The sequence below is a fragment of the Perna viridis genome, chromosome 14, assembly GCF_037379345.1.
Source record: "Perna viridis isolate PV_CMFRI_1.1 ecotype Kerala chromosome 14, ASM3737934v1, whole genome shotgun sequence".
In the NCBI taxonomy this organism is placed as follows: Eukaryota; Metazoa; Mollusca; class Bivalvia; order Mytilida; family Mytilidae; genus Perna; species Perna viridis.
The window spans coordinates 16,711,048-16,721,502 of record NC_142458.1 but is presented as its reverse complement, the minus strand read 5'-3'; the positions used below and the strand labels follow the sequence as shown (position 1 = coordinate 16,721,502).

Here is a 10,455-nt window from a genome sequence, read left to right as displayed (position 1 = left end):
GCATATGTAAAATTTGAAAAAAATATCGCAAACTTACACTTTAAAGCAAGCAGTCATTTTCACAACTGGTTATCACATGAATTAAATATGTATTTTCTTCATACTAGATCAGTCTTGTGTTCGTGATCAGTGCAAATGGCCATGGGGAGGCAGTAATAATCCCCGGCATACCCTCTAACATATTACATTAGGTCACTATTACAGACCTTGAACATATAAGTAGTCCATTAATAAAACACATTTACTAATGAATTAATAATAGGGACTGGGAATGAAGTCTACCTTTAACAATAATACATTTGCGTTGAAATTGCCACTGTGTGACAAATATCTGTAGTCAACATGTGGGTAGAAATACTAAAGTATACCAGGACCCAATACTATTGAAGTTAATATAGAAATAATATAGCTAGATCTCAATTGTAGTAGAATAATAAAAAAAAATGGTCAACAGTAAAAGCACTAAATCTTCCTCTTTCGAGAAGTAAAGTTCTAGATTTAGAACTTTATTACTTTAAAAACATGGGATTATATATGTATATTATGATATTACCATGTTGCTATAAAATCAACATGTGTGCTATAGAAATATATATAAAAGATATACGTTATGTCGATTGACATTTATATCATACCAACGAATGTATAGGAAACGTTAAATGTGAGTTTGTCGTTAATTCAAACTTGTATGTAAGTAAACGGGTATCATTTAATCTGTTTCTTTATAAATATGTTTTACATGAACTATATATAATAATGAAATATATACAGTCTTTACAGATTTTAAATCACTTTCCTCATTGAACTTTCAGTATTTTGTTTAATATATATAAGGTAATAGGAGATTTCAGAACATTTTGAACTTCATATGCCCTGTACGTGTAATAAAACATGTACAATTATATAAAGCAATTTGTTATTTATGTTTGTTTCTACTCACTACCTGTTGAAATGCTTTAATAATCAAGCAGCCTTAAAGAATATGTCAAATAATTTTATGATTTTCTAGATAGGAAAATGAAGTAGAAATCCGGCATAAATTGAATAAGATGGATTGTTCGAAAAGATTAACGCATCAGATACCGATAAATGCCTTTATTAATAGTTCAGGTCTATTGCGATGGTTTTCAGGTTTCGGGCTGATTATACCACTTGTTATAGAAACTTTCCCCGTTCATTATTTATTTTGACTATTTTTGAGAATTTTTCAGTTCGTTACTTCTGTAATTACCCTTCGCATGCATATATTTTCCATATGCATGTTGATAATTATCGAAGCAGGTTTTGATTGTAGTTTTCTTATATAATGCAGAGAGTGGTATTTGTTTTTATTATACATTAATCTCTAATGTTATTTGTGTAGCTATTTTGATAGCTACTTCGTCGTACCATTACAGGTGAAACAAAAGTCCTTGGGGATATTCATCAACACAGTAGTCAGACTTGTTTTACCCCAGATATATTAGATTTCATGTATCATACTAATCGAAATAAGCAGCATATCTAATTATAAAGACCTAAAACAATTATGCATCATTTATTGCATTCCAGATGGTAGAACATCTCGATGGCTTCCTTTTTTGCTAGTTTCGATGTTGAGTTATTCTTGTTTACGATAAATTTTGTATTGGGATCTTCCTATATTTTTATTCTGATGCTGTCGATAAGAGGTGCTTGTACAGCATATTATCATGTTATATCTCTTGATATGGATAGAAAATTATGACTGAATCTGAAACGAAAATCATCGCATTTTCATTTTCAGGCACAAAATTACTTTGGCATTGAAATCCAAGTTTAGAATCTTGGGATGTGACATCGGATTTAAAAAAAAAACATTTTTAAGCAATTATTGATGATAACATTCTTTTGATTTCAGTAGAATCGTTGTTCCCTTGATTTCACTTGCACAATTTATCTAATTTTCCCCAATTTCTACTCATGAAAATTTGATTCGAAATAAATAGAAGATAAGTATAAAACATGTATACAGTTATTAAAAGAAGAAGAATTTTAAACTCAATAACCCGTGCATAGTTTTTATTTTATTTAATTTGTATACATACTAAAAGTATATACTTAGTAATGTGTATGTATTCTTTATTCTGACAGAAAAATAAAAATGAATATACTTGTAATACCTGTAACAATAGTTCTTCTTTGTGGACGTCTAACATTGCAATTGGAAGAGGATGACGTAATTCTTGAAATGTTTCCTGAATATGTGGCTATGAAGGCAAAACTTGCATCAGTAGAAGACAACGTCAAAAAGCAACTAGAAGATTTAAGAAAAAAAGCAACAAATAGCACAGAAGGGGGAAATGAAATACGAGGTATTTATTTGCATAATGTGTATGTTTTATATTGGTATAATTTTTAGGACATTTTTGTTATTATTTATTCTATATTTATATGGTTCCTCTCAAATGCAGTTTATAATTTGTTGTGGTTTTTAATGAGCGCTCTTTGTTTGGAATGGAACAAATTTAGTGTTTAAATAAAATGGTTACCTTGTTGTACAGTACCAACACTGTATGGCAATCTGTTGTTATGGATCAATCGCTAGTAATATTTCTATCATATTCTCCCCACCATTTATCACTTAACACGTCAAGCATTGAAACATAATAAGAAGTCTATATATATATATATTCCACGGTTCATCTAAAAGGCGAAATTTAATCACTTAACTACTTAAACATATATTGCAAGTATACGTTTAATGTTTAAATAATGTCCTTCATAATTATGCTACAGTATTGTTCTTACTTTGATAAACCTCCAATTCTGTGGTAGACAGAAGGGGGATAATATACAATGGAAGGAATAGAAAAAATCATTACGGGAAAAGCTGTAGGACGATGTTAACAATTAAGAACCGAATCAACGAACTTCGCAAATTCAGTTTCATAGATTTTACTCTACAATTTGAGAGACTCAAATGGACGTCACATTTGATGAGAAACACGGTGGTTGTTTCTTGAAAATCAAAGGATGCTTTCACGTAACAATAGAAAAGGGAGGTTAAAAGGGCTGTAAAACCTTGATTTAACCACCATTCCGTTTGAAAAGCATGTACCAGGTCAGGAATACAAGTACCAAGCCAGGACCATTGCGATATAAGCTGCTCCGATGGTGTAATATCTATTTTGCCAGATTTATTTTGGACTTGACTTAATATATAGATTCAACATTATATTGTTGTTCTCTTTTTTTCCCTGCTGATGTACCTGGTCCCACTTTTAGTTCAGTCCGGGAGACTCATTTAGTTTTGTGTCTTTGTACTTGTTGTTTTTGTTACTTCATCTTTGATGTTGTATATGTCTAGTGTCCCTTTTTCAGCTGACTCCAGGTTGTTCATTTACTTCTGTTTCTTTGTTGTGTGTGACTACTTTCCCTGTTGAGTCGTTTTCCTTTAGATTTCCATTTGATTCTTGGTTTCCTTGATTACTCCTTGATTACTCCTTGACTACAATTGTATTTGAAAAAAAGGTTTGTTTTTGTTAAATACAACTCAAAGCGTATTAATATTTGAAGAGCAGTTACGCATTTAGTAAAATGAGGTGAAAGGTGTTGTGTCTTTGATGACATACTATCTTCGTATGTACATTGTGAATATATGATCGCTTCTTAAACCAGCCAAAATGTGTGGAAATGATCACAAAATACAGTACGTATATGATTGTGTTTGGTATTTGTGAAAACTATGGTCGTTTGAAAATTTTATTTTTCTGCATTTTTTTTTCAAATTCTAAATTTAGGAAAGGTTGCCTTTACTGCTTCCTTGAGGAGAAGTCAAAGGTTTGCACACTATTCAGCTATTCCTTTCAGTGTAAGTATATCGAATTAAAATATCCTGATATCTTATATAATAGTTATATTGCTGCATTCAGAGTATCAATTTTTAACAGAATTACTTAAATACAAGTTATCAACTCTTGTAATAATTTGTCTTAAAAAAAGAAAATTATATTTAAGCTAAACCATATATATCTGTATATAGAAAAAATGTGATTGTTTTGAATATTTTAAATGCTTTACTTTTTGCGTCGCGTGATACATTTATCCTGAATCATTCGTTTTAATTTAGAATCGACCGTTTCGAAGTTTTTTTAAGCCAAACTAAAATTTTGACGTTCCTATTACTCAAGTTGTATTTGATACATAAATTACATTATGTTATGAAGAATCAGTACGAACATTTGCCATGCACCTGGATTTGGAAAATTTAATACCATGCCTAATGTCTTAATTATCCTATATCCATTCTTACATTAAAAAAGCCTTAGACTTACCATGAAAAATGTGGATGCATATTTACACTGAACAACAGATGACCAAAATTCTTGTATATAATTGTAAGTCTTTCATATGTTCCTGGTAATTTTTTTCTGCTCCTGAGTATGGGGTTTTAAATTCAAATATTAAACGTTATTTAAGAGCTTGTTGAAGCTACAGTAATTTAAAAAAAATATATATATATATTATCACAAACGCGAATTGTACAAGGCCATTTTACCAGAACAAAAATTGTAAAGAACAATGTTTCAATCTTTCAACTTCGATAAACCCGGTTTGACAACATTAAAGCAACACATGCAGGAGATTAAAATAGCATGTGATGTCAATCCTACATGAAAGCCTGGGCTTCATTTACAAAGCAGTTGTAATACTCACGTACACGCAAATCATTAACAAACCAATATGACTAATGTGCACATCAGTCTTACGTTAGCTTTGTGAAACGATGCTCTCTGTCATACATATTTAAATGTATGTTTTTGTCAATTCTGGGTACTCATTGATTGTTAAGTGTCTATTTTCTGTCTAAATTAAGTTTGTTATGCATGGTGTTTTATCTACTTATCTCATCTTTGTCATGATGGAATTCCTATTATATTTATTAAAACAAATTATAATTCTAACACTTAATTATATATACTTAAAGCATGTCTCTAATTAAATAGTTAATGAAAGAATAGTAATGATACACCTTTAAAGACGTTCTTCTTTTGCGTGTTTCCTGATTTGTTTGCATGTTTTGTGGGATTGTGTAACGTGAAAAGTGTGCTTTTTGTGCGTATTCCTTTTGTGTACGACTCCATGCTTCGTTCCTCGTGTATAGTGCAACGTTCCTTATGCAACTGATTGGATAATAAAAAAGTAGTTCAGTTTTACGTAATACCTTTGTAATTTTGTTTACAATGCCAAATTCAAAATCATGTGAAATCTTTTTACATGAAAATAAATATATTGTCAGGAATCAGTACATGTTGGATATAATTGGTTTCAAGCATTCGTACGTTATTGGTTCATATAATAAAATATGTAAGATTTTGAAGAGCGTTACAAAATGGTCGGAGAAAAGTTTCCCGCACTAATGCAGTTTGTTTTGCGGATGAAAATAAATTTTCATATTTATTTGAAATTGTTTTTGTCAGATTAAAGTAGATATTTTCTAAAATGACAAAGGAATTGCACAAAAAATTGTCAGTTAAAAAACTATTTTTTACCACTCGTAATACACATGTGACGTGCATGTATTCCCAAGAATCCATATACATGTACAACAAAGATGAAAATTATTCACCAAAGAAATAGCAGTCAATTCAATCTTTCTCAGGCCAAACATACTTGTTATCTTAAACTTGAGTGATATTTCTCCCCAACATTATAAACTTTCAATAAAGTTTTTAACTCCCAGACCAATGAAAATGTTTCCAAATATATCCTGTATAATGAAAACAAATGATAATTTATCATATAAAAACGCAATGTTTTCTTTTATAGATAAATAAGATAATATCAATTTAGTAAAAAAAGTTTATTTATTTCAATAAACAGAATTTCTTACCAATACATTATGAAGTCTTAATATTTTTATACACGTGGACAGAGACCATGTGTACAAAATGATCAAAATTCAACAAATATAAATATTTGTCAGATGAAGGTAGCATTTATTTCAAATTTAAAATAATATAATGACATGGTATAAAACTTAATTAATTCCACATTTGGAAATTCCATCACACGTTTCTATATATTTAAATATTTTATACACCAAGAACAATTAATCTTGTCCTTGAAATGTACCACATATTATAAAAATGAAAATGACATTATATCAAAACGCATAAAACCAATTAAAAATTGAATATATCTATATATATGACTGTTCATTAAAACATACTACAAAGTAAAATAAGAATACATGTAAGATGTTTGCAATCAATATTATACGACGAACACACGTAGACTGTACACTATAATATATAATTAGTTTCGTTTTGCAATTAAGAGTCCGAAATATACTAACAACAGTGATGAATACTCCCGACAAACACGGTGTTTCGTGTGGCTTCGTGTGCATGCTTCTTGTGCTTCGTTTTGGTGTTTCATTGGAATCAATAATCATGTTTAGTGTGCTTCGTGTGCTTTCGTTGGGAACGTTTCACGTTTCAGGAGGTGTAATGTGTATTTGTGCTTTTTATTTTAACACATATAGATAAAACGTTTAAACTTCTTTTTAATAGGAAAATACAGATACAAGTAACGCTTACAATAACGGATATTTTTATGTGCCAATCAGTGGTACCTATGTTTTTTCTTGGTCGATTGCTTGTACACGACTAAGTACTAGATCGTTTATGTCAACACAACTCATGGTCGGAAGTGATGTTCGGGGAGGTGCATACTGTGATTCAAAAGGGGCTGAATATGCAAACACGGCAACTAATACAATAGTCACGAATGTAAGTTTGTACTTTGTGAATTGTAGTTTTAATTCAATTTTATTTAAGTAGCAGTCTTTGTTAGAATCATGCAAAATCTGAAAAATTGTGATATACTCAAGAAGGCTATATATTTTTATTTCTGTAATTAATTTTGTTTATGTGTCAATATTGTGATAATAATGTGTAATTATTCATTCATATCTGGCTGCCCATAGGAAATAATCAACACTGAAAATCTGATCGATTCTATTGTATTTGAATGTCATTTACAGAGTTATCTCCCTTAATTTTGATTTGAAATAAATCTACAGTACATTCTACATAATTTTTATCTCCTTTAAACATGTTTTTTTTTTGAAAAACCAAATGTTACTTTCTGTATACTTTGACATTTTAAACAAAATATCAAAAACAAAAATGTGTAGGCTTTCCAATCATGAATCTCATTTTAGCATGATTCGTATGTGGAGTGCTACTTAAGCTGAATAGGAGTATCGCAGGTAGACACAATCATTCATTTCCAACTTCTACTTTATATCTATAGATATATGTTTACGCGTTACCATAAGAGGTTGTCCTATTCAGGTAAATCATGTGCTAATGTGCTTTTGTTAGTGCTCTAAATTTATTTACGAGGGAATACCACTTGTTAAACGAAAGCTTTATTTTTATATAGCCTAGTTGGCCGCGTGTTCGAGATTGTTGGACTTAATGCAACAATATTGCCTAGATGTCAGAGAAGACAAACAAATATACAACATTTGCGTCATATTTTGACGTTAAAAACTATTGGTCTAGGCAATTCATATTCTTTTGAAAAAAAAAGAAATAATGCAGCATTCTAGAAACGTCTACCACGTTTGAAATATCACTTTTCTTGGTAAATTTCAAAATCTTATCTTTCCTCTGGTAACATGCATGGCTACCTCTTAACGTCTTCCCATACCACCAACCAAGTGACGAATATCCCATTGTTTTAATAATTGCATATATCTAGTTTTGTGTCCCTAATATCTTTACCAGAGACCTTAGATTTTGCATGATAGACCAGTCTAGCTATTCTCTATTGTGATAAAGTCAGGACTTCTTGTTGGCCATGCCATAGTGTCCATCGTTTTGTCACTCATATAATCCGTCACATCAATTGAACGATACGCTTTGGTTTTGACCTCCATGATGATAGGTCTGGTCCACATTAGGCGAGGGTCAACATGAGATATACGTTTCATGGATGTCATGTCAAAACTTGTGCGTGTTAGCATTACTTCGTACAGTATCAGGTCAAGCAAACTATAATAAAAATAAAAACACGCACTACCCCAACCATTACTACGCCACTGTGCCGTTTCACCAGTTATAATCTCGTCCAAGCAGTGTATATCTGCAACAAAAGTAGCTCTTACTGAACCAATGGACTTTTCTCCCAGGAACAAAAACCCATAGACGACGGGCTTGGCACAATATATCTAACGTCTCTGTCTAAGCAAAAACGTCATGAGGCAGCTATCGCGAACACATTAAATCAATATTGGAAAAGGATTGAGAACAAAATAGCTTATACTTGTTCATATACAGATCATGACAAATGACACGTATTAAAAACTTTATGTTTAAAACATACGAGAGAAATGAGTGTGAAAGTTATTGCGCGATAAAGCAGGTGATAATAATATTCTAAATGTAAAACAAATCAATTGATCGAACTTTTTCATTTATATTAAAATATGCACCAAAATTCATATTCAAGTCCGTTAATTCATTTCTAAATTAGGTGTTGCGATGCTTATTTCCAGGTGTTTATGATCCTATTTATACAAAAGCGTATGCACAAGGGTATCCATTTGACTGAATTTGACCAAAGGTCTTTTGGTCCAGGATTTTTATTATCATATCAATAAAATAGAAAATATTTTGCCCACCGGTAACCCCAATTTTAAATTCTAATGTATAGAAAATATTTCCGTGCCCGAAAGCTTCTTTGAATTTTAATGGGAAATTACTAAGATTTAAAAAAAATATATTCCAACATAAAGACAGCGTGTAAAGTGTAATCAGCAATACAAAGCAAGCGGACATATACAGAAACAAAGAAAGTTAATAATACTTTGTGTGATAAAAAAATATTGGTCCCAGTGGGCTGCGATATAGACCGATATTGACCAATTTTGTGTGTCCGTTTTAAATATGATAAACAACCTCCATCTGTTCAATTTTGTATCATTTATTCTCCAAACCTGATATTTTACGATCACCCCAACCCGCCTGTTTCAAGCAGAACTATTTTAGTCCTTTCAAAGCACTCAAGTACTGTTCAAAATTGAAATCAGAAACATACATGTGGGTGGTTTTCCACATGGTGTATGTCAAATTGTAATAGATTTTGCACGTTTAAAATGTTTATACAAAAGGTTAAAATAACAGCAAACATCAATTTAATATTGATATTGTTATTTTTTAACATTTATTTTGAAGTGGTTACTTAATAAATTTGTATTTATTATATTCTTTCAAACACTACTCTCTAGTATCATTTCCGGAAAACAATTTTTCACATGAACACAACATTCTTTGGTTGAATAGAATTAATTTTAGTATAACAAGTCTAACTGAGAGTACATTCATAATAATTTAAGTTTTATGTAAAACACTTCTCATTTTCAGCAAAAAATATGCACAAATTATCAATATATCATTAGTTTTTGCACCTACTCATAGTGCATTCTAAGTACACATTTGCAATATCTGAAAAGAAATAGACATAACACACAGTAATCGAGAATCAGTGCTTATCATGTGCCACACAATTATGAATGCCATACAAAATAGTACGAAAAAAGGATAGATGATATACTACCATTACTATAAAAAAAAAAGAAATCGAGGAATATATGTAATAAACAAAAAATCCCATCAAAACAAGTAAAAGACAAGAGCATTCAATTAGCTGACCTTTGACAATGACTACCATTACGATTCGGCAAAATGTAAATAAAATCAATTGAATGTGCCTCAGTCTTGTTCAATATAATAATTGTAACTACATTTGAAAAGTTTCAATCTACTTTCTTGTGTATATTTCAGGCAATCAAAGGCCAAAACGTCTACATACGACCCTCCAATTATTTATCCGTCAATGAAGTTTACGGATTTGATTATTCCACATTTTCTGGTTGGTTACTGTTTTAGAAATAAATAAGAAATATAAAATGTTACTAGACTGAGTATTATTTAAAGTTTCTTGCATAAACAAACAAACAAACAAACAAACAAACAAACAAACAAAACAAAAAAACACTTTTCCGAAAAGTAGATGAATGTGAATCAATCAAGGGAACTAAGATTCTAGTGGAAATCAAAAGAATGTTATCCCTGAACAAAGCCGGACATGGTAAAAACACACACACACACACACACACACACACACACACACACACACACACACACACACACACACACACACACACACACACACACACACACACACACACACACACACACACACACACACACAATAAAGAACATTTAATAACCAAACTAACACATACAAAGTAACAAAAGTATCATAAACATATCGGCCTGCATCAAAAACTGGGAACATTGACCAGGTACAACGGTAGGGAAAGCTTCCTATGCTTAACTACTATTTCTTGAAAATGTGAATCTGTGAACAGTGCCATCTATTCGTGTTATCTATGCCTGTACGGGTAAATCATGTAAA

The 10,455-nt window shown here is 31.0% G+C and overlaps 1 protein-coding gene across 1 annotated transcript; it reads left to right on the top strand.

The window, feature by feature from the left end:
* The first annotated feature begins 649 nt into the window (after positions 1 to 649).
* LOC148598408 (uncharacterized) lies at positions 650 to 9,949 on the top strand. Its single transcript, XM_088561455.1, has 5 exons — positions 650 to 690; positions 2,113 to 2,333; positions 3,762 to 3,832; positions 6,537 to 6,755; positions 9,819 to 9,949. The coding sequence occupies exons 2-5, from the start codon at positions 2,123 to 2,125 to the stop codon at positions 9,921 to 9,923; spliced, it is 606 nt and encodes a 201-aa protein (XP_088417581.1). The 5' UTR covers positions 650 to 690; positions 2,113 to 2,122; the 3' UTR covers positions 9,924 to 9,949.
* The last annotated feature ends 506 nt before the right edge of the window (positions 9,950 to 10,455 follow it).

Excerpts from the sequence above, each read along its gene's own strand:
- LOC148598408 (XM_088561455.1), top strand. The coding sequence starts at position 2,123 with ATGAATATACTTGTAATACCTGTAACAATAGTTCTTCTTTGTGGACGT. Across the intron at positions 2,334-3,761 it reads AGGGGGAAATGAAATACGAG|GAAAGGTTGCCTTTACTGCT; the intron begins GTATTTATTTGC and ends TTCTAAATTTAG. Across the intron at positions 3,833-6,536 it reads ATTCAGCTATTCCTTTCAGT|GAAAATACAGATACAAGTAA; the intron begins GTAAGTATATCG and ends TCTTTTTAATAG.